Consider the following 25,762-nt stretch of genomic DNA (forward strand, 5'->3'; position numbering starts at 1 on the left):
CCACCACCTCCGCTACCGCCGCCTCCATATCCACCACCTCCGCTGCCACCACCTCCACTGCCACCACCTCCATATCCACCACCTCCGCTACCACCACCTCCGCTACCGCCACCTCCGTATCCACCTCCTCCGCTGCTGCCACTTCCGTATCCACCTCCGCAACCAGCATTTCCACAACCACCGCCTCCTAATCCTCCACCGTGACCACCGCTACCGCCTAATCCGCCACCGTGACCACCGCCACCTCCCAATCCACCACCATATCCTCCAGCGTTGGCATTAGCACTAGATATAGCTGATGATTTTGCACCTCCACCTGCACCTGCACTTGCACTGGCTTGTGCACTTGAGCTTGCAAAACCATTCCCAAATGCATTCGCGTTGGCAGAGCTGCTAGCTAAACTGTGTGCACCAGAACCTCCACCGTACCCAGCACCTCTCTTTTCACGAAGATAAATTACCTTCTTCGCGTAAGGAAGAAATGATTCTGTTGACAGAGATTTAAAAAATATGTCGGAGGTTAATAATAGGTCCATAAACTTAATTACATTTGAAAAGGCAATTCATTTTGTTCAGTTTAGTAATATGTATTTTAGTATTTTAATTATTACACTTAAAATAAAATGTTTAGCTTGTAAGATATATTTTATTCTCTTATATGGTTATATCATCTTTAATAAATTAATGCAAAATGGTGTAGCATGATGTAAGATTTTAATTATCATATTCATTGAGTCAAATTATGCGAAAAAAATACAATGAGAGGAAAAATATTGAAATAAATCACGTAAGTATTTTAAATGTATAAAGAGTAAAAACAAGAGATCGATAATTTATGAATCAATGTATGTATACATATCTATTTTTTTTATATTTTAAATGAATAAATAAAAAGGCAGACGAATCCAATAGGAATTTCCGTCCGTCTTTATTTACATTCGCAGGACACTGCGATTATCAAGGATCGTAACGAGGTAAAAATATAAAATTAAATTCACGAGTCTTACATCATACCTGTTTCTTTCGTCTTTGCTTTACATCTTAAGTTAGTGGTAATGTCTGAAATTAGCATTTTTATTTATTTATTCAAATAAGAATTCCAATAACCGCAATAAGATAAAAACGGAAAATACCGAAACCAAGGTCAAGTATGTCACTGCTTTAAAGTTACAGCGCCTATTATGAGATACAGACGTGTTCAATCATCGTGAGATTATATCTATAAAAGCGATTAGAGACAGGATAATAATTTCCAAAGTTATTTACCGTTAACTGTCCTATAATCAATAAATTACAAATAGATGATTAATAGATAAGCTGTTCATTTTTTTTTTTAGTATTGAAGGAACGCTTCCAATCTAGAAATGATTATTTATTGTTTATTTTTTATTAATATAATACTTAAAAGAATTATGGTATTCAATCGATTATAATTCACGATTTGTATAGTTTTCTCTTTCAAATTTTATTAAGATAATTTTCAATTTTAATTGTTCTTTTTCTTTTCTATATAATCATTCTCTTTGAAAAGATACATTACCTCAGAAGAAGGAATACTTTATTGTTTGAATAGTTTTATTTAAATTTTACTATAAGGTGTATTTTTAATTATATTTTTCTTTTCTTCTCTATATTAATGATTTTCTTTAAAAAATACATTATTTCGAAGTAAGGCATATGTTACATATATTATTTAAAGAAAAATGAAGAGAAAGAAAAAATGTTCTTACCTTCGGCATGAACAGATACTAGGATTGCTAGTGAGGCCAGAAGGCCGATAACTCGATGCTTCCACATGATGAAACCGGCTTCTATCTTCGCAGAGTACGGACGCGTCTTTATATCCAATCTCCCACTCTTTTATCTTTCTTCCTGAAATACCATCGTTCCATCGAATGTATAGTATACATATGATAGAAAAGTAATAAGGGCAAAAAACAAGTGTCGGACGTATGTCCAAGGCTGAGGTGATCTTCGATGGGTATGTAATTCATCTAACCGGTAATTTAATCGTTCCTATATTTTTTTATTTCCTTAAAGCTTCAAGCACATTTGACGTCATTGAACTTAAAAATTTCTCTACGTAATCCTATTGATAACAAGTAAATAAATTAGAAATTTTGTATTAAAGGATCATTATAGAAATTTTTAGTGATTGTTAATTTTCACTGATATAAAGGTTTGTTTTATAAGGATAATATCAAGGTTCGTACATTTAATCTTTGATACGGATATAAGTTTTATACAAAATTTTATAATATTATACATATAGAAAAAATACGTATTCACGTATATATAGGAAGTCATAAAGGTCACGGACTAAAAAATTAGAAGTTGGTTTTGGGCAAGTATTTGGAGTAACGCCATCGTGGATTCATACTTTTTTAATAACATTGTAACGGGAGATTTACAGCTTGAAATGAAAAACAAAATGTTATAATTCTATTAATAAATCATTATTGCTTTTTTGTTTTATTTTTCTTTTTTCGGTATAGCGAAAACTTTTGGACATCATATATGCAGCCTGGGTTCACCATCTATTAGCATCTAAATATTTTCATTATTTGTTATAATATAGAAAAATGTTTTATACAAAATTTATATGGCATGAAGAGGTACATAAGGTAGTGTCAATATTTTTTGCGTGGGTAGAAGCGTATAGAACTTCTTAAGGCCACCTTGACTTTTTAGATGGATCCATGTTTTTTTTTCTATAGGATGATAGTGAGACATGTCGGAGTATAACGACATATGACTCAAGGTCATACAAGGTCATCTAAGGCAGCATTGCATTAATGCAAACAGCCATATTTTCGAATTTTCGTCGTAAATTAAAACCTTAATAATGTTAGAAATTCGGAAATTATACTTGTTATTTATTTTGTAAATATAGATCTGATATTGTATGACCTTGAGTAATATGTCGTTGTACTCCGACATGCCTCACTATCACCCTATAGAAAAAAAATATATGGATCCATTTAAAAAAATCAAGGTGACCTTAAAAAGTTCTATACGCCTCTACCCACGCAGAAAATATTTACACTACCTTATGTACTTCTTGATGCCATATAAATTTTGTATAAAACATTTTTTTATATTATAACAAATAATGAAAATATTTAGATACTAATAGTTGGTGGATAAACCTGTATATATATATATATATATATATATCTATATGTATGTATTTATAATAATAAGTATAATAATAATAAATTACTATTATTGTAATTTAATATATTAAATAGAATAAAAAACTGTATATAGTTGTTCCGGTCAATAAATTTGCTATATTCATGCAAAATCATTCATATCGTATTATAAAATCTGGAAAATACGCGTAACGTCAACATAATTAAAAGAATACCGAAAGTAAAATTTCACATTTTTCAAGCTGCAATTATCAAATGGAATTATTTCAGTATTTTAGATAAAGGAAATTTTTTTCGAAAAAAAGAAAAATTTGATTCGTAGAATATTCGTAAAATCCTCTCGATTATCATATCGTAGAGTATAGAAAGTGTTATTTATAATCCTAATCCACAATCTATCTAAAAGAATTGCTGATAACCCCTTGCTTGATACGTTGAACATTAACCGATATTCAATAGATTTGCATTAAGATAAATTGAATAGTAAATTAGTACATTTTGCATAACAAAAAGGATGTGAAATATTACGAAATCGTTATTCAAAGGTATTCTATATTTTAAACAAATGTTTCTTTCAGTGAAAAGTTTCCTAATGATTACACATTACCTACCTTAATCGATGCATTATAGTATAAATAATCCACTGTATTCACACGTTATTTTAATTGCGTGATCGTATATCTTCATTTATCATAGATCGTCGAACATAATTAAATGATCGTATTGACTGATATCGCAGAAACAATTATCCATTACCTGAATTGAGATAGAAAATATTTTTTATTGGTAAAATTTACATCTGCACGGGTTTTTCCATGTTCTGTTGAATATAAAGCGGAACATGTACTATCTTGCTTAGTAATTAATACTTTCCGAGTAGATGGTAATTATCACGTAATTGAATATTTATGGCAGTTTTTCTCTATATAGATCTGTATTTATCTATTTAATTTTATGCAATATATGTGTGCAATAACAATAACAATAAAATATGTAAGCATTCGCGAAAGCAAAAAATTACATTATATTTATATAGATTTTAAATAACTTAATTCGAAAAACCTATTAATATTATGTTGTTATATCTTAGGATGCATAAATACACAACGATACAGGAATTAAGTCTTTCTCACGATTGTCACTGTAACGATTTACGTGCACACAAACTAAATAGACTACAAAACGAGCAATGGTAATTAAAATTTTTTATATTAAGAACAATAGGAAACCATTTCCGTTTAGACTTTTTTTAATCCTTCTTAATGTTATATCTTTTTTCAAAATACATCATTTTATCAAAATAGGTGATTATCAACTGAAAGGACAACAAATATGTAATTGGTCTATAAGATTTATTATATTATATGGCTGCAATAGTACATATCAGTATTGGTCGCACGAATATCTATGTTATTTGATTATTCGTAAAAGATATATTGTTTGATTTAGATATTATAAGACAAATCATTTTATCCAGCGAATCATAAATATACGAATATAACATCATCATGTGAAATCGTAAAAATAAATTACACGCATGTTTCATGGAATATAATTAAATATAAAAACGCCAAGATTGTAAAATCTTTAATATTAAATAACTGATTTTCATTGTAGCTTTCAATCACGTTAATTGCATTATTTAAGAAATAGTAAACATCTTAATACTTAGCAAAATTATTGTCTTTTCAAAAATATCAATAACTTATATTATCAGTAGACTAGCCTATAGAAAAGGTCCAATATAATTGTTAATATGTATAATTTGTCAATGCTAATATCAGAACTTCATTACGATATTTTAACGAATATTAGAAAACCTTAATAAAAATGCATTTCCTAAAGAGTATGTATTCAATTTTGGCATATATTACTTCTACAAGATGAACCAAAATTTATAATACTAATGGGGACAAAGATACTAATGGCTTAAAATAAGACGAAAATCAAGAATATTGAAATAGTACGAGAGACTGTTTTCGAGTAAATTGTAATCGAAAATCAATCTATATACTAACAGTTGATACACTACATTCATTTCGTTAAGTTAAGAGCCTTATTTTCAATTTTATTAGAGATAATTTATATAAAAAATAAACAGTGCCTGACATTGTATCCTGTACAAGGATAGTTCTATAGTAAAATTCGTATTACTGGTCAAAGTTATCAAAAATGTTTAAATACATGTTTATTTAAAATGAAGCCTTTCGTTATTCCTGATTTGTTTCTTGTTTTGAGCCATAGAATCTTCCTAAGTTCATTTGCATAATGAAGTTAGGCTCATCCTGTATGTGTACATATCCGCACATACCATATAAAACTATATTTTTTTTTAGTAACTGATTTTTTAACAATTATATTTAGCTGCTATATAATACTCACATAAATTGTAATTATCACACTTACGAAGGGAACATTTTTAACATAATAAAAATGCTCACGTATAATAACACTATATTTGTGATATTATATTATGAATTTATTTGCATGTCATTAATAAAGGCAACCTCTATAAAGATAATAATAATAAGAAATTATATATAAATGAGACAATTTTTTTGAATTATCTAATATCAATATATCTTATTTCTTTCTCTCGTTAAGATACTACATAATATATTTATTGATTTTTATTATTGTACAATTTACCTGCTTAATTTCGATACTTTTTTGAATATTATTGCGATTGAAATGTTTGAGTAAGGCAGTAATATTTGATTTTGTTATTCTATATATAAGTAATTATTACTTTTATATATTATTTTACTAGAAGTTTATTTAATTATACGTCGTTAATAATTTTTACTATTTTGCAATACTTCAACAATAAAGCAACGAATAAAATTAAATATAAATTTTCAAAGTTATTAATCGTCTTCCCCCCCCTCCCCCCAATGGAAATAAAGAGAATGTAATGTATTTAAAATGAATATTCTGATCTTTCCTCCATTATACACACTAAAAACAAAATTAAATGCTGTTCTTGTATTCGTTAACACTATCATCAACAAAGATAGGTCATAAACGAAAAATAATATTTAACATTCTTCTTTTTTTCGTTTAGATTGTATATTTAGCTCTGTTCTGTCGCGCTTCTAATTACAACCATCCATCTAAAATAAAAATGAATGGCATAAGATGTTAATTGAAATAAAATTTTTTAATGAAAAACGTTGAAATAACTTACCGTCCAAATGTATAATCACTTTCAGCTCTAAAGAAATATACGTGACTTTTAAATTGAAGCTTAAATACAAAATCCTTGTTTATACCATCTATTTCCGACGGAGTCGATACTGTATATCCCAATAAAGGCAAGCTTGCTAATGGGAAATCATCTTGGTGTGATTTATAGAAAAATAAGCAGAAGCTAGTAAACACTACCCATAACTTTTGCCAACCATTACTGTTCTTGAATTTCCGTAATAGAAATCCACTAAGCTGGTTCTACAATAAAAATATTCACAAATTATCTGGAACTCGAGTTGAGTTTATTGTATTTTAAAAAGATTTATATAACTGAGTAAGTGAATTTGAGTTTACCTGAAATGCACGTAATTGGTCAACGTAGCTAATACTAGTACTTCGATGCCAACACACATGAACGGTCGTGTTACTGCGTTGCGAAGCTTTTGCACCTCCGCAACTTGCTCTATCTGCTTCTAATCCCACATTGTCTCCGACTTCGTCGGTAGAACCTGCTAATAATTGAACGATCGAAACATTTCATTTCAGTATTAGTAGAATTAATCCATTAGAAATAATTGTCATCATGACTTAATAGCTTACATGATTTTAAACTCAAATACGGTAGCTTCGCATCTTGTGCATCAGCATGGGCAATAGTTATATTTAAATCTTCTATCCATCGTTCTTTATCTCCTTCGTTGTAAGCTGCTACTGTTAAGGATCTATTATAATAGATTATTTATAACGTATATATTTGAAGTTAAACAAGTAAAATATTATATTATATCCTCAGACTCGGGAATTTACAAATTTATAAGTGGAGATCTACAGGATTAGGTTTAATAAAAGATAAGCATTGAATATTTGAGAAAAACCAATAAAAGAACCTATTGGAAAAATCCATAGAATTAAGATAAGACTCGACAAGATCGAAAGCGTTACGTACGGTACGCTATAAAAACTTGAGACGATATACAGAATGGACTATTTAATTCTTTTACTCAAACAATTTAAAAAATAAATTTCGAAACAATAGTTGCAGTAAAAGTTTTGGTTCAAATGAAAGAGTTTAGTGATTTACCTTCTGTATTAATGTGTGTATATATATGTGTAGATAATTTTATTAATAAAAACTTACTGGTTATCATATCCACTAATTATAAACACATGATCGATACCAGTCTTATTGTCTCCTTCTTGAATTTTCATTCCTTTTACTGGAATTTGACCGTGCACACGAAAACATTGCGTTGGTTGCTGAGTGCGGAATGTATACAGTAATACGTCCGAGAACTATATGATAAAAAATAGGTCCTTTATATAAGTGAATTTTATAAAGCTGTGTATATTACAATTTGAATATAAATATATTTGTATATATAGATATTTACCAAGAAAAACATTCTTTGTTGGAAACCTTTTCGACTGTATTTTTGTAAACAGCCTTGTCTAATAAATCTTCTACCTTCTTGAAATAAATTATCAAAGTTACTAATATCTCTTTGCATTTCGCATAATTGAACTAAATTTTCCTATAATTTGTAAAAAATAATGTAGTAAAAAATATTTCATTAGTAATAAACAATCAAATAAAATATTCTTACTGCTTGGTTTATAACGGTAAGACCTTCGAGTAATGTCTCACTGAGTCTATCTCTAGCTGCTAAACAATCTTCAAAATCAGTATGATCTTTTGGATAATGATCTAATAATACTGTTAAAAAATATATCATAAATATAAATGTATATTTAGGAAAGTCATAATAAATAATTCATAAAGAAAACAAATAAATAATACGTTACTATCAATAATATTGTTGTAATGTAATAACCGTTGCAACGGTTTCAAAAGAAACGACGTTAACGGTAAATAACAATGTTTCTGCGACTCGAAATCCCTGCAGAGTTGATCAAAGCGTCGTGATGTTCGCATTGAATACTCCATTTTCTCAAGCACGGAGATTAAATTTTCAAGATATTGATCGTAAAGAGGTAGGACGTTAAGAAGCGTATTGTATAAAAAATCTCCAATATTATGGCGCGCGTTGCTCTCCCATCGTGCTAGACGTGCTTCCATTTCTTGAAGACACGGACCATGGGCATCTGCTAATAACTCTATCAACGAAACAACTACGTCTCCTTCTAACTCTGCTTCTCTGGATACTTCTTCTCTGAACCACTAAAACAAAAGTAGAAAAAAAGAGGAAAAATATTATAAATTCTATAATAGAATTGTTATTATTTTTATCGCATTGTTTTATAAATATTTACCACATTGATAACGTCCAAATCCTTTTTGTACGTTCGTTCTGTCATAAGAAGCTCTTTGGCGATATAATAAACTTTATCGGTCGGCCATCTCTGTAAAAAAAAAAAAAAAAAAAAAAGAACAGTTCATTAATAATAGAAAAATTAATATAATGTAATATATAATAAATTATTATTTTTAGAAATAGCGTACTTTCGTTTTTCGAACTTCTGTATCTTCAATCTCTCCGTTTCGTAAATTTTTTACCGGACTGAGATCAGGCGAATTAACCACGCTGGCATTGTTCATTTCAGCTACACCATTAGTTCGTTTCTCTTGCGATATTTCGGTCGTAAAGACCGAATTATTATTCTCCTGTCGTTGCTTAGATGATTCATCTTGTGCTTCCTCTTCGACATCTGTAAATAACGAACGGTAAGAAAAGAAAGAACGTAAGATTTATTTATAAAAAAAGATAGTACAATAAAAAAAGAACAAAAAGAAAGAGTATATGAGCGCATGAGGAATAAACGCGTAAGTAAAAAGTGATGTATTTATTAAATATTGCATGCTACGATGCACCCATTCGATCTTATCTTTTTCCCTAATTATCAACGCATCACCCCTTCTTTTATTGTGCTCGGGGAGAAGTATAGGGGGGTTTGTTATAAAAAGAACAAAAAATAATTAATAACGTGGAATTTATACGTGTAACATTTGGTAGGAAAGACTTATGAAACGTTTTTCTATTCTAAACAATTTATCACGTACACAAAATAACAAATATCAGTACGTGCAACTGCATATTTTATTTATGAAATTATAATGATCTTTACTGTAATTGTAAAATAATTATATCCAGCGTACGCATATATTCGTATACGTACACATACATATATGTTTACAAAAGAGAGAAGAGAATTTCATTTCAAAGTATTAAAGTGTCGAAAGTATGATCGTTGCACATTCAACCAAATCTACGGTGTGTGTGCTTTGATGTACAAATTGAGAATAACAAAATTTCCTTTATACTTCGTGCAATAATTTCTTATTAAGTACGGCATGCTTTTCTTATTAATTCCCATTGTCATATGAAACATGTGCTTTAAATAAATCAATGAGAAAGATCTTTCTTTTTTTTCCTATAAAGCAAACGTGGTCGTTTCTAAGGCAATAAAATTAACAAATATGTACGACGATAAATGTCCTATGCAAATAAAGCCATTCTATTGAAATTCTCAACAAATAATACTCGTCCACGAATTTACACTTGTGGTGCATATACGAAATTCCAAGGATTCTTCTATATATTTTGCCATTTTTTTTTTCCTCGAATTATTTTTCCACTTATTCTATGTATGTATATGTGCAAATATGTACACCACTTGTGAGATTTAAACTCGTGGAGCAGGAAAGAAAAATACAACCAGACGGAAGTGCATTTAGCAAGCGTATATTGTATATTGAATAAAAATGAAGATAAAAAGAATCAACAATCTTGACAGTTAAGATAGGCATTTTAGGGATTACTCACATATAGTATTGTCATCCGGTCGACCAACGAATCCGAGAGTGCGATAAAAAGATACGGATATAAAAAAATAATAGAAGGGAGGAAAAAAATCACGTACCCTGAAGGGAGTATACTAGTCACTAAAAAAACGTGGGTTTAAAGAATAGAATAGAATAGAATAGAATAGAATAGAATAAGTGGCTGGAAAAAGGTCCACGATAACGAGAACAATAATAATAATAATAATAATAATAATAACAAAAACAAGAAGAAGAAAAAGGAAATCTTTAAAAATTGTTACACTCAATGAAAATCTACCGAAAAATGAAAATAATATAAAAGCAACTAAAGCGAGACGAAATTACAAAGGCTTTTTAAGTGACTTTGTATATAATTTATTGTTATCATAATTAAGTATCAATAATCAATGTACAATAGACTTCCTACGCCTGGAATATCGCTTTTCCTCCGTTCTAACGCCATGATTCCCCTCTTTCTTGTTCTTTTTTATTTTATTTATTTATTTATTTTTCCTTTCGAAGAAATATCAGCAGAATAATGTGGACAGCCATCGTAGCTAGTCTATAAATATCCATGCCAAGGGGAACCACTGCGGATAGCAGGTTTATGTAAGTGTAATTGTATGTATGTATGTATGTGTATGTGTGCGCGCGCGTGCATGTAGAGTTAACAAGTACGGTATATCGATAAACGTTTTGAAAAAATTACATAAAGAACAGACGAGGGAGCATTGAATCGACACGACGAACACTCGTCCCACGATAAACTTTTCTCTCCTTTTCTCCTATTAATACCTTCAATTTTCGATCGCTCATAACGAAAAGAAAAAAAACAACCAATCCCTTAACGAGACGAAAACGATTTCATTTCTTTTATTGTGTTCTTAATTGAAATGTATTACGACAGTCATAGGTATCAACGAACGCTCTTAATAATTCGAATTTTTTGACTTATCATATTTTTTACGTTCGTTCGTTCGTTCGTGTTACTTTTTTGAAGGACATTTGCAAAAGAAATATCACGACGATATGATAAATCTTTAGTGGGAACGATATTCATCCCCGTCGAATCTGTTTGCGTACATGTTTTTTTTTCTCTTTTCTTTTCTTTTCTTTTTCCATCGGATAAGATTAATTTTGGAACATCTAACGAATAAATTGGCTATATAAAGCGTAAAAATAATTCAGTCGTTTAATATGATACTTCATATTGTTTGAGTATCGAAACCCAAGCGAAAGATTGACTATCAAAAATTTGGCACATGTTTATAATAATCGGGAATGTACGAGCGAAGAAACGATAAAAATAACACCTATTAATCAATCGTTACAGGCATGTTATTTATATTTCAAGACAAACGTCTCTTGCAGTTATTTTCAAAAAAGTTTTCTTTTCCTTGTTTACGCTAAAAAAGATAAATAATAAAAGTTTTAATAAGTCGCAATAATGAGACAATATAGTCGTCTCGCTTAGTCATTAATAATAACAAAGTCATTATTATCCGTGATTCACATTGATTTACATATTTAACGACAAAGAGGTTGAACACCTGGAAGAAGGCCACATTAAATAGAAGATCAAAGAAGATTAATAAGAAAAGGCTGATTTTAGGATATGTGGTGTTTGCGTATATATGTGTCTTACACATATGCTGCAAAAATACTATGATATTACCCGTATGAAACACACGATCAAAGGGTGAGAGGGTGAGAGAGAAAGAGCGAAAGAGAGAAAGAGAGAGATAGAGAGAGAGAGAGTGAGGATGGGGAAGGAGGAAGAGAGGAACATAGAGCGAATGACACACGAATTTCTGTGTGTATTTATATAAACATGGTGTAGAGACATAAAAAAAGGTGGTAGGATATCATGACCGGTGGTAATAATAAATAGATTTACGAAATATCGTGAAAGGGGAACGCTACGCAATGATCATAAGGTACCTAAGAGTAGAACGGCAGATAATTGATAATTGACATGTGTATAATACGAGTGTGTATGATGCAGGAAAGATTAGTACCACACTGCAATTAGAGATGTGAGTTTAATCAATTTATCGAGAAACACAAAAAACTCGACATTTAAATCATTTTCATAATTTCAATTTCTTCATTAAAATATCGTAGCTTAATTATTTATTCTAATCTCGCATTTAAATCTTGTTGCCCCTAGATATAAATTTTGTTTTGTGAAAAAACAATTACTACTTAATACAAAAAAAAAAAACAAATCGTTTACGTGTTTAGATTTTGTTCTCTCTGTTTATTTGATCTTTTACGTTATTTGTCATGATCATATTTGATACACACGTAGAACGATATTGAATAAGAGAAAACTCTTTTGTTAGAGCCAGTCGTGGCAATGATTTTTCAAAATTCACATCTCTACGCAACATCGGGAGATAGGATTGAACGGTACACTATGATGAGGCATAACGAAGTCTTTCGTGACACATGATTAAACTGTGATGGCTAAATAATTGTTGTAATAGTTTCATCCACTACAAAAGTTTAACTTAAAAGCTATATGAGACAACATAATTAATGAGATAACATAACGGAATACAAGGTAAACAAAGTGCGTAAGTGCTTGTGATTTAATGTTGAAGTGCTAAAGACAGGTTATTAACTGAACAAGCATAAAAAGTTTATTATTATTTTTTTTTTTTTTCAAAGAAATAACCTACTAAATCTGACGAACAAATCAAACGTTAATTCGATCTCTCAAGTAAGAATTTATTATATAAGAAATTACGAAAAATCTTTGATATATTTCTCTTTTCCATAAAAGTATGCTACGATTCGACGTTATTTTATTTTCTAGAAAAAAAGTTTGTTAATCTTGCAAACTAACATACCGCTAATTCTAATTCTAACATCCTACAGTGTGCAGTGCGAATGTAACAATAATAAGATAGCAACATCATAGAAATTTTGCATGTTTAATTCGTTTTCTTAAGTTTTCATTATTTTCTTCCAGCGTTCTTTTATATATTTATGTTTAACAATTTCTTTTTTCATCCATCCGTTAATATTTCATATCATTTTATCTATCGCTTTTTCCATTCTATATTGTGAATATGAGAATTACGATCGCGCTACTATAGCCATTAATGGCTAATTGTGATGTTTCTTACTAAATGTTTTTTTTTTCCTTTTTTTTTTCTATGAAAGAATAAACAAGTAATAAGGCATGTAGCAGCTAAGAAGAAAAAAAAATAGAAAAAGTAAAATGGCTAATGTAAGAGCAGCAGCAGCAGCGCAATAGCGTGATAAAAAATGGATTTTTAACCGCGAGTTGATTTGTTGAATCAACGAATTATAATATTATTAACATTTCATTTTTTTTTTATCTTTGACAAGTGTTCAAATAATCGTTGCGTCAACAAATCTTTTTAGCGGATTCCGTTCAATCCGATCTTCTTTGATACCACCTACAATGTGTATAATTGAATTGCATACGATTACAGTTTTTTTTTAAGTTTTCCAAAGAATTATGAGTTTTTAGTTAAACTATAATTATAATAAAAAGAAGAAAAAGAAGAAAAAAATTGAAGTTCAATCAGATAAACATTTCTTTTCTACACAAATTTCAATTCAAAAAGATCTGATTATTTTTTGATAATTAGTCGAATCCGACCTGCAGCGTGGTACGTCACTTTCGCATTTCGCAAGATTGGCCCCGTTTCTCGATTCTCAACGTGGGTAAACCGGAAGGAATCGATTGGTCAGGGAGCGAGGTGTCGCGTGAGCCAATACGTTACGTACTGGATTCACACGAAACGGCACATGCCATGCCGGAGAATTCACGAATCCGTTTGTGTAGCTCCACCGATTAATATCACCACCTGTCGAGAAGCATACGTAGAGTGTTGGTGTGGATGGCGTTAGGATTTCTATTTTTACTTTGCAATATTTCGATATATCGAAACACATTCGACGTTTTTCTGATCATCGTCCCAAATAACATCAGTTTCTCACTTTATGTTCATTTCATGATTTTTTTTTTTTTTTTATATATAAAATGAAAATGTAACAAATGTCCTAGAATATGCAAATAGGGGATATAAACGTTCATTATCTACATAACTATGAAACGTATTGGAACTATGAAACAATAACAATAATAATAAAAAGTAACGATAATAATAATACAATAATAAGAGTATTGCGCGAGGTAATAAAAAATTATTCGAGTTTCTTATTTGTACACGATGTAGATTCTTTAACGATCGTAAACTATGTGGCGTTTTTCATTTGAACATTTTTTAACATTTCATATGTGCTGACACACATTTTTTAACGAAGAAAGATCTTTTAGATTATTGTTTATTGGTTTGACCGCGAGACGATTTCAAATCAGATTTGAAATTGATTTTGAAATGGTGCAGCAGCAGTCGGACAATTTGTCCAATTTGTTTAACGTCGTGTCGCACGCTTGAAACTGACTTTTAATTATTTTTTTGAAGAGTAATTTTGATCAGACGCGTTATATGAATATCTGTTAAGAGCAAGGGATCAAAAGGTACGAAAAAGAAAGTCACGAAAATCGGACAGATTGATTTAACTCGGGCTACGGTGAATATTTGGATAACCGTACGAGTAACCCATATTTTACGTTTTATCGTTTAATACCTTGATCCCTATTGCCAGGTATCACGAGACCTTTGCATACTAATTCTTATGACTAGATTAGATCATGTTTTATATGTATATGTGTGTACTTGTGTAATATAGTTAGTCGTTAGTAGTGAATACAGTGTTCAGTCAGTCGCTAATTGTCGATATTGCCGATCAACTTTCTCGTCGCATATCACGCTCTCGACGCTTTCGCGGCTACATCAAATATTTTCCCATTAATAATTTTTTTTTTTTTTTTTTGTTTATAATGAATAACAATTAATCTTCTTAAGTACGGTGTGCGTGAGTACACGGAATATACGCACACTCGCACGCGCACGTGTAAGAATCAACGAGGATACTGATAACCGAAAATTACGACACGAATTGTGCCTTTTAAATTATTTTACAAATACATTTGCAAGTGTCTTTTGATATTATTTTAAAATAAAAATAAGATAATAGTTGATGATATTTTCATTTAATAAGACAACTCTATTTTATTATTTACCGTCACGCAACGAAACATAGATAATGTATAGACTGATCAATTTTTCTGTTTAAAAAACAATCTTTCGAATCATACAATTAAAATTGTTGATATTTGAAATAAAGTTAATGTTCGTCAAAAGATCGTGCAAATAGGTTTGTACAATTATAAATATAGAAGACTTGGAGAAAAATCAATAAGAATAAAAATCAAACTTAATCATGATGAGTATAGTGAAAAAAAATAAAAAAAGGATTAATTATTGAACGAAAGTAAGATACGAGTGAATGTAGAAAGAAATAATTGAAGAATATGGATAATCGAAATGAATAAAAATGATAGATTGTAAAGAGTGCGTGAAAAACGCGTGCGTGTGTTGATAACGATGGGATGACAAATTGACGATGCACAAATGCAAGAACCAAAGTAACAGAATACGAGCAAGTATTTTAAAATGTATCCTACTGAAAAAATTAAAAAGATTAAAAAATTAATTAAAAACACAGGAAAATGTCGGATAAATTCAAAGACAATTTACAATACATGCTCGTTTCTGAACGAAAACGATAACAAGTCAACAAAAAAAAAATCGATACAGAGCCGAGGAATACGATGGTACTTTTAAAAGACTTTAGGAGAGATTGGGATTAAAAAACAAAAAAGTGAATATGTGCGAGGACAGTGCCGTTTCATTTTCTCGCAGTGCGAAAACGAATTTTATCATTTTATTCTTTAGGTGATTGATAATTATGGCGGAGATGGGAGGCGCTTAATTAAAAGTTTGCGATGATTATAATAAGTCAAAGGATAATCTGAAGTATGCATGCAACGAAATAAACAAATAAATCAGAAAAGACATATCTGCTTTTTAATGGGAAATTAGATTTATCGTCGATTTGTATATAGAACGATATCTTACAATCGTTCCTTTCGACGATAACTAGTTGTCCCAAAGTTCTCGTTTCGATCTTGTGCGTATATAAATCTGCATCACAATCTATATCTCTCTCTATTCGAATATGAACAGAACATTATTTTTTTCGACAATAACGGTAACACAAATCACAAATCAATATATTATAAATTTGTTATTATCTAGATTTTTAATGGAAATATGTATATTTTGATATATAAAAACAAAGTTTTTTGTTTTTTTTTAAAATAATAACTAAAAGTTTGATGTGAATCGACATATATATTTATCTACATCCTTCAAACGACGTTGAAAAATCTATAAATCGATGATACGTCAGCAGTATTTATTTTGTCCCTTAAAGAAGACGACAAAGGATTGTTTTTTTTTCTCTTGCGTTATACTAATCGATATCGTTAATTAGTCGAAAAAAATAATGAAGTCTCCATCGTATATCGGCACTCAGCAGTCCCGTCCCGTACTATTATACATACATAATAACGCGTATGCGATACGTATTAACTTTCACTGTGTTCTACCATTAATAGTAACAATAATTGTGTATAGCCTTAATAGAGTAATAATGATTAATGACGGCAATAGTGATCGCGATAATAATTAATGATTATTAACGGTAACGTGATTATCAATGATCGTCCATACCTATAAATAGTACATATGATAAGGATTATTTAACGATAGCGCGAATCGCAAAAAACGAGTAAACATTCTGATAATAAAATTGTATATGTAAGGAACTAGATTGTTCGTATTCTGGCTTGATATCTAAAAGTGTTAAACTTGGTGAATGTTACTTCGTTGAAACGATCAACATTATTTTATTTGAAAAATCTTCGAGAACGATGCGTGATCGATCGTCATCGTTTTATCGTAATTATTATAATAATTTTTATACTCCCTTTTTCCGATTGACTCGGTTGTATGGTTACAGGGAGATTCGGAGTGAGTATTATTATTAGATTATCGCGAAACAGATGGTACTTTTACCTCAGGCGTTATTAAAAAAAAAAAAAAAAATAATAATAATACCTAAACAAAACGAGTCCCACCTATTAAGCTTAAATTAACGAAATCAATCGCGCGTATAAAAATAAATAAATTACAGCCTTGGATGCCTTTTGATCGCATTCTCCGTGCACGTTTCAATTGTCGCGCGTTCAGAAACCAGTCTATCGTACGAGCTACATTATTGCTTTTAATTCATTTATGTCTCTTTTTATTTATTTATTTGTATTTTTTTTTTTATATTTTATTTGTTTTTTTTTTATCTTGCACGACGGGCCACGCTTGTTCATTAATTCATTCCCATTCGACTTCTGTACCAAATTTTCTATTTCTGTGTGTTTCTTTTTCTTTTTTTTTTGAAATAAGAAACAATGAAATTGTAGAGGAGAGCTACGTGAAATACTGTTCAAACTTTCCGTGTCATTATTAAAGTGAAAACGTGACGAATATAGTATAAAAACTAGGCACGATGAAAGATGAAACAAATTTAAACGTGTTCTCTTCAAGTTTGTCGAAAATATACCTTTAACCCTTCTTCATTCATTTCTAAAGATTCGGTATTCATCATTCCAAAACTTTGCCCATATGTTTCTCATATATATATGCAAACCGACTATTTGAGCTCCTATGAACCATTCCACTGTCTGTCACCAATAATACGCTCTAAATTACAAGAGACAAATTCCACAAGACCTTTTAATTATCCTAATACGAATATTAAGGAAATAGTAATAAAAGTATACATTATTTATACATTGTTTTCTCGTAACCGAAGTAGAAAACAAGATCCGATATATCTACCCGGTTCAAATATTTTTGCCAGAGACACTCCCTGCGATGATTGTCGACCTCTAAAACTTAAAACGATAGAGAGTTAAATTGTCATTCTCTGACAACCAGGGACGAGCGTCTGAAGAAAAGATTAACCATCACCAACCAACTCTTGTATCCGTTTCATATAATAATTATATATACCCTTAAAGCCCTAAGTCCTGTTTTCATTTTTTTCATTTTTTATTTTGCATCTCTACTAATCTCATTTTTCTTCAACGTTATACAATACATGACTAGAATAGCATTGCGCGAGTATCGTTCCTTTAAATATATCACATATCCACCCCGCGATCACGAGTTATCACGTTTCTTATGGATATTAAATGCATACTACGAAATCACCTACAAATCGGCAACTCTAAGTATGATAATAAATATCAAAGTAAATCGGATCTCTAAAAATGTGTAACGATCATTTCATATACATATATATGAATATATATAATATATCTATACAGGTTGTCCGAAAAGTTAGGACCGAACTTATACTATCTATTACTAAGGTCAAACAAATGAAAAAAGTTCATATAAATTTATATCCGAAAATGTTTTATTGTACTACTTATAAAAAATAATCGAAAATTCCTCTTTTTGCAAGAATGCTTCCATCTATCGAATTAGTAATTTCCAAACTCTTTCAAATATTCCAACTGTATTGGAAATAATAGTAAATGCATTTTGAATGCAAAATTCATAAGTAGTTAGTTTACCTAGGAGGTCAATAGTTATTGAACATTATAATACGTTTACGATTCTTTACAATGAATCGTTAAACGAATTTTGACTATAAATCTATGAATGCTTATGTCTTTTCATTAAAGCATTTTCGGACATAAGTTTATATGAACTTTTTTTTATCTATTTGACTTTAGTAATACATAATATAAGTTTTGTCCCAATCTTTTTGGACATCCTATATACATATATAATATGTATAGCTAACGATATTATTAAACTTTTTTCTGGTTTAGAAGTAGATTCTTTTTTCTTCTTGCTCTTTTCTTTTCATGCGAAATGATCCTTTCGATTTTTTCTAATCACTTAGATTCCATCAGTAGAACAGTACGTGTAAGAAAAAATCACTATCAATTCGTCGAGTGCGTCAATTCCCAATAATCAGAAATATTTAACTTCGAATTTTCCGTTACGTCAATGAATAAGTTTCGTAATCTATGTAATTGCTTATAGGCAAATATATCTTTAAGTCGAGCCATTGTTCCATTGGCGTATTTCAGAGTTCGTCATCTTCCTCGGGTAATTCGCGATGTTGCTGACAACTTTGTTCCTGTTCCTTATCGTCCTTACTTTCCGAGTACTCATCATCTTCGTCCTCGTCTTCGTATACGTCAATACTATGAGCTTCAGTGAAAAGTGGTGGTGGAATTGTCGTTACATCGAAGCTGGAATCGGTACTTGAAACAATTTGGCCATCCTTGATTTTAAAATCAACAGCGACACGATGTCTCTTTTTCGTATTCTGCTGTCTCTTGCGACGAAAAGCGCGCTGGCCTCTGTCAGGCGTATGAGCAGGACTGTCCATGCTGGAAGAAGTATCACCTTCGCTTTGTGGACTTCTACTTGAGGAATAAGGCATAGTTTTAGTTCGAATTTGCATTCTAGCCTGCATCGGTGGACTAGAAGTGGTTGACTCGCCGCTAAGACTCGTTGTCGAATAATATGGCGTTGATTTAGCTCTTATAGGTACGAGAACCGGTCTTTCGGTTGATCTTGTACCGTGATATCTTTTATTTTCTTGCTCCCTTGAGCAAGGCTCCGAGTAACCTCGTTCGATCTTTTTTCTAATTGATCTTTCATCGCATGTGACAATATCACGATGCTCGTCCATCGACCACTCGTCCTTGTCTGATCTCGTTCTTAAAGCTAAATCAGCATATTTTTCATGCATGTCTTCGGAACTATCTCCACGAGCAACGTCCATTCGGATCTGATCACCACTGGAATATTTCATAGCCGGTACATTGTCATACAATTGATCCTCTTCATCTTCCTCTGGAATAGGAAGAGGAACATCGGTGATACCCATGTCGACCACCTCAGGATCCAAACGGAAGTCTTCCTCATCCAGAGTTTCGTCATATTCATTTTGAAAGGTGATACGAGGTGGCGAGATATCAGTAAAACCTGAACGACCACGACGCTGTTGATCATCATCATAACGACAAAGACGACGGTGTTGGTCGAATTGGGATTCGATAAATTTCCTGGCCTCATCAAAGTCGTCCCTACGCATTCGAATAGGCTCGCCCTCGTCATCGCCCCGTATAGACGATGTAGGAATGGCAGCAGATGAAAGAATAGAAATGAAGGATTCATCGATGTCACTGACATTATCATCAGCCGTATCCTCTCTCCGATTTGATTCGTCTGTGTTTTCCGCTGGCGGTGGAGGTGGAGGTGGTGGAGGAGGTGGAGGTAAAGGAGGTGGCGGAGATGGAGGTGGAAGGGGAGGACTTTCAGCTGACTGACATTTTGAGTTCGGTCGCATACTAGTTACGCTCTTGTCTGATGTCGTTGTGTCGCTTTGGCTCTTCTCTACCGTCGTCGTCGTAGCGTAATACTGCTGTGGTATGACGGTCGTACTGCCTGACCAGTCAGAGATCGAAGCTCCAAGTTCTGCTAAAGAATTATCATCGGATTTCGTACCAGAATATTGACAGAACTGCTGTACAGTGTTGTTAGAACTAGACCATTCTGACATCGATAAACCCATAGACGTATCTTCACTATGAGAGGAGCCTGTTATGTAGGAATTCGATTTCGGTTTAACAGCTATTTTCACAGTGCCATCGATCGTCGTCGCCGACGTTGAACTTTGGCCATCTTCTAGGAGAGTAGAATGTAAATCTTCATGAAGAGTCCTATTTTCGTCGCTCGAGTCGCTGTCATGTCCAACGTAACCAGGAGTTTCTGTACTATCCGTTACTGTTACCTTGACAGCTTCCTCTGGCTTGATTTCCATATAAAAAGTTTCTACATGACTCACCACCGGAGTGTCGAAGAGTGGTGAACTAGGTGGCGAGGGCCAATCTTCCGAACTCTGTAATTGTAATTTCGATTTTCTCGTCTTTGGTGATTTGGAGTCTTCCTCTTGCGTACCCATCACATCTATAGGAATATCTGGAAGCTCGGCGGACGTTCTACGATCGTCCGACATGGAAGGCAAGGCTGTACCCGAGGGAGGGTCTGACGATAACGAAGGTTGATGATCGCTTGATATTAAAGATTCGTCATCAAGACTCGGAGATCTCGAACTGGGTTTGAATGAATCCTCCAAGTCACTCTTATCTTGCTCGGAAGTAGTTGATCGCTCCGAAATTCGTGATAGTGTTCTTGATAAAGAAAAGGCACCATAACTTGCAAGAATCTCTGGCCCAATAGGATAAATGAAACCACCTGGAACATCGACCAGATCTTCTTGAAAACTCTCCTCATTCTGTCCATTACTATCCTCAGAATGCGATTGTTGAGCGTTGTTGTCATCTTGAGGAATCCAACCATCCTCTAAACTCGAACTACCGGAGCTTTCTAATGGAAACGGTTTCCACGTTGAACTCATTTCTAATTTTGGTGCTGGCAGAGAACTACTACTGTCTTCTTCTAAAGACTCCTCCTTACGTATTTCCTTCACTTGTTCAATCTCTCGGCGATCGACTATTGATTGAATTTGGCCTATTCCTAAAGGACGAGCGATCGAGCAAGAACTTGAGTCAGCATCCTCTCTATCGGGAGTCCATGTATTTGTATCCTCGCTTTTGGAACGCTCGGTGCTGAGTCTGAGTTTTTTGTCTGCTACAAAACGTTCGACAGCTGGGCTTTCTTCCTCGAGCAGTTCATTAGTTGATTCATCTTCTGGCAATTCTTCGGTGTCTTCCTCATCATCTTTTCTCATTTCTAAATATTCCGGAGTTAATTCAACTTCGACCAATGTTTTTTCGTCCATTTTATCGACACCATAATCCGGTGAACTAAGCTCGCTATCAGCACCTCGCATTTGTACTTGCGTGTCTAGTGCATCGAGCGTATCCTCGCTCGTATCGGCAGAATCCAATGGTCGCATATCGTCCCCGTCAGCTTTAACAGACTCCCGATCTTCCATTTCTTCATCTTGTTCGTCGCTCTCTACAAACTCTTCATCCGAACACTCCTCAATCGAAATTTGTATTGGTGATTTAACCATGTTTATTCCTTCGTCGTAGTCATTAAGTGACGAGTAAACATCTCCATATTCGTGAATCACTTTAACAGTTACGTTGGAAAATTCATCTTCGAGCGAATCTTTTTGACCGACTTCATCGATATCTTGCGATACTTCTGTTAGATTTTGAGGACTAGACTTCGGCTCAGGGATCTTTCTATCGAAATCTTTCATTTCTTCGCTCAGTTTCTCTATCTGATTCAAAGTTTCAACACTTTGTTTCGGAGTACTTTCGGATAATTCAGGAATTATCGGTTTGATAATTAACTTTGAAATATTAATAACATCAGTTTGCTCTACTAGATCACCCCTAGCGCAACTTACTAAGTCCTGTTCATTAGCAGATTCGACGGAACTTTGATCGATGAATTTCGTACTTTCGTCAATTTTGACAATTTCGACCATACTCGCTGTTTCTTTACCAGTTCCATGTTCTAAGAACGGTAATTGCGTTCCTTCTTGTTCGTATGGAATTAAATCGGCACATGTAGCTATTTCATTGCATTCTGTTAACGGTGATTCTAAATATTGCGCGGAAGTTTCTGTTACGGACAAAGAATCCGTACAAATTTCAGGAATAGTCGTATGATCGGTACTGTCAGATCTATGATTCGGGGAAGCTTCTATCTGGATCGATTGTGGTTTGGACATTATGTTGGTACCAATACTTTCCTCGACTACATTATCTTGATTTTCAATGTCTTCAGACATATCAACCGTATCGTCTTTACTAGAAAATGCGTTAGCGGGTGGAAGTCTGTGAACGGAAATGACAGGAGCGTCTAAAGATTTAGCACGTCTTTGCGCAGTTGGTGATTGCGTTGCACTTTGACGTTGCAACGCACCAATACCACTACCCTCAGACAAGCCAAGACGTGCACGTGCGAAAAGTATAGGACTTTGTCCCCGTTTACGTAGTACTATAGGAGATTCTGTTAAATCTTGCACGAATGAAGATTTCTTAACCTCTTTAACAGCATCTCCGCCTGTGCTACGTTTCGATTCTAAGGTCTGATCAACTTCAGTGTCATGCTCTTTATCTTTTGTATCTTTCTGTTCAATCTCTTGTTTACCTTCACTTGTTATTTCTCCTTCTAAATCAATTTTGGCCTTCCCTTTCGGTTGCGTAGTTTTTAATTCATATTGAATAGTGACATCCTTCGTGACAATAGCCTTACTATCACTTTTGATATCCACTTTAACAGTACTCTTTGCCTTCTTTGGAGATACTTTTTCAACGGAATCTTTCTTTTCTGTACTTCCTAAACTCTTAGATATACCCAAAGATTTTGGTCTAACTTTGTCACTTTTAATCGGAGGACCTTTGATCAATTCGTCATCTACTGAAGCTGACTTCCCACGTGTGCTTTTCGTATCATCTTTTTCTTCTTTCGAACTTGAAAACGGTTTGTCGGATAGTCTCGTAACGGACTTTGATCTACCCTTTTGCACGATACTAACCTCCGGCACTACGTCCGTTGAATCGATTATTATTATTTCCTGAGGCATCTCTCCAAGCTTCAATTTAGATTTATCGATTCTAGAACTGGTTGTCGGTGTTTTTACTTCTTTGGATGCGGTTTTCTTCAATGGCGGTTTATCTCCTTCCAAGGATTTAGATTGCTTCTTAAAATCTTTTTTCAGCTCTGATTTAGCTTTCTTCGCTCGTTTCGGCGATATATCTTGAATTATATGCTTGTTTTCTACTTCAGGCGACAGTAAAGTATCTATTGGTGCCTTTTCTTCAGCCAATGACAACGATTTAGATCTTAATGGTTCGGCATGAGGTCGAAGCATAAACGGGACGAATTCTGGTACCTTCAAACTATCTAACTCCAATGCAGGTTTAACGGGTACTTCGTCTAAAGGTAAATCTGCTACTGGTTCGACGAAATCATCAAATCCGGTATCGATGATCTTAGGCCTTGATACCTTAGTAGTAGAATTTTTATTGACTTCAGAAAATTTCGATTCTATGCGTTCTAATATGCGTTTTGTTTTTTCAGGAATACTTGGTTTCTCTAATGATTTTGGCTTAGCTGGAATTGTAGGTTTTTCATCGATCACTTCAGTTTTTCTCACGGGTGAACTTTCGTTCTTCTTATAAATATCTTTACTATCAGCGGATTCTATTTGATTTTCCTTGTCGTCAACTATTACTAAACCTTCTTCGATCGTCGTCACCGTTTCCTCTACCAATACTTCCTCCTGTTTAATCGTTATTTGTTTCTCTTCTGTTGTAATTGTAACTGGATTAGGTATATCTGGTAAGGGTATCTTTTCTATACTATCCTGTTTTTCCAAACTATCGTCCGGTGTTTTAAGACTATCCTTTGAGGATCTCACCTCTTTCGAAAGTTCGACTTTGTGTTCTAATTTAGATTTTGTTTCTATATTAGCAGGCTTTGGAGCCTTGGTAGGACTTTTTGAATGTGCATCTGGTGATCTCTTTTTCTGTATTACTGAAATTATTGTTACATTAGGATCCGTAGGTGATATCTTAGGTGACCGCTTTTCTATACTTGAAATGATAGTAATATTTGGCTCAACTGGAGATAGTTTTGATGGCTTCTTATCCAAACTTGATGATTTAACACATATCCGCTCGTCAAGACACATTTCTGTTCTTCCTTTATCTAGTGACATTGCTTTTTTCGGAGATTTATCTGGCGATCTTGAACTTGCCTTCGAAGGGCTTCTATTGGGTGATAAACTACAAAGAATACTCTTTGAATCGGTCGGTGATAGTTTTGAAGTTGGACTTAAAATACTTTTCGGTTTGTCTGAAGGACTTAATATCGACTTTGGTCTAGTAGGACTAATAGAATTTTTTATTTTATCTGGCGATAACTTATGACCCGGTTTATCTATGGACGTAAGTTTCGATAGATCGAAGCAGGAAGTATCGGTTACCATCTTCAAAGGTAATTTTGGTAAATCTTTGATAATACTCTTGGAGTTCTTCGAGGTTTTACTACTGTCAGACTCAGATTTTTCGTCAGAAGCAGTTCCATTCATAACATGACGTTTGTGTAATGTGTAAGGAATATCGATATTGGACTTTTGAATAATTACTCCATCCGAAAATGGATCTTCATCTCCGGAATCGGCAGGTGTTAAATCTATAGATTTTTGATGCATTAACATGTGACGTTTACTATTTGAACCTAATCTTTGACGCGCTGGATTAGGATCACTCTTTGTACGTTCTACGGGAGTATGACCAGGTATGGTTTCATCGAATCCTAATACAACACCACCGATAACCTTTGGTTCATATTCGGTGAAGACAGTTTTAGACTTGAAATTGTCCATTTCGTGAGGTACACCAATAACGGTATCCGTTCGAGATTCTAACGATAATTTTGCTTGACGTTCTCGTTCACGACGTTCATTGTCCTTTCGTGCTTTCTCTAAACTCTTCCAATCATCTCGTTCACGAGGTTTGTCCTCGGATTTATATTTATCTAATTTACCTTTACTCTTTCTACCGGATTTCGAATCAATTTTCTCTAAACTTCTTTTCCAATCCAAGCTTTCA

The 25,762-nt window shown here is 32.9% G+C and overlaps 2 protein-coding genes across 4 annotated transcripts in view; both read right to left on the reverse strand.

Moving 5' to 3' along the window:
• The window catches only part of LOC106784510 (glycine-rich cell wall structural protein 2-like), a 3,467-nt gene extending 1,628 nt beyond the window's left edge, over positions 1-1,839 (reverse strand). The window contains exons 1-2 of the mRNA XM_014744125.1: positions 1,731-1,839; positions 5-487 (exon numbers count right to left, since the gene is read on the reverse strand). Coding sequence (XP_014599611.1) covers positions 5-487; positions 1,731-1,797 — 550 coding nt within the window. The 5' untranslated portion in view covers positions 1,798-1,839. The remainder of the gene's footprint in view (positions 1-4; positions 488-1,730) is intronic.
• Positions 1,840-6,202: 4,363 nt separating this feature from the next.
• LOC106784541 (FERM, RhoGEF and pleckstrin domain-containing protein 1-like) overlaps positions 6,203-25,762 on the reverse strand; it is a 28,244-nt gene continuing 8,684 nt past the window's right edge. Inside the window, exons 12-21 of one of the 3 annotated variants that reach the window (XM_014744214.1) lie at positions 8,806-9,011; positions 8,616-8,705; positions 8,148-8,523; positions 7,949-8,058; positions 7,736-7,876; positions 7,483-7,637; positions 6,945-7,066; positions 6,699-6,853; positions 6,343-6,602; positions 6,203-6,268 (exon numbers count right to left, since the gene is read on the reverse strand). In XM_014744214.1, the coding sequence (XP_014599700.1) occupies positions 6,229-6,268; positions 6,343-6,602; positions 6,699-6,853; positions 6,945-7,066; positions 7,483-7,637; positions 7,736-7,876; positions 7,949-8,058; positions 8,148-8,523; positions 8,616-8,705; positions 8,806-9,011 (1,655 nt within the window). In that variant the 3' untranslated portion in view covers positions 6,203-6,228. Of the gene's footprint in view, positions 6,269-6,342; positions 6,603-6,698; positions 6,857-6,944; positions 7,067-7,482; positions 7,638-7,735; positions 7,877-7,948; positions 8,059-8,147; positions 8,524-8,615; positions 8,706-8,805; positions 9,012-10,484; positions 13,971-25,762 lie in introns of those variants that run through there. The other 2 variants (XM_014744213.1, XM_014744215.1) reach the window with 2 other exon arrangements.

The sequence above is a fragment of the Polistes canadensis genome, unplaced genomic scaffold (genome assembly GCF_001313835.1).
Source record: "Polistes canadensis isolate GaletaPanama2010 unplaced genomic scaffold, ASM131383v1 scaffold_37, whole genome shotgun sequence".
NCBI lineage: Eukaryota > Metazoa > Arthropoda > Insecta > Hymenoptera > Vespidae > Polistes > Polistes canadensis.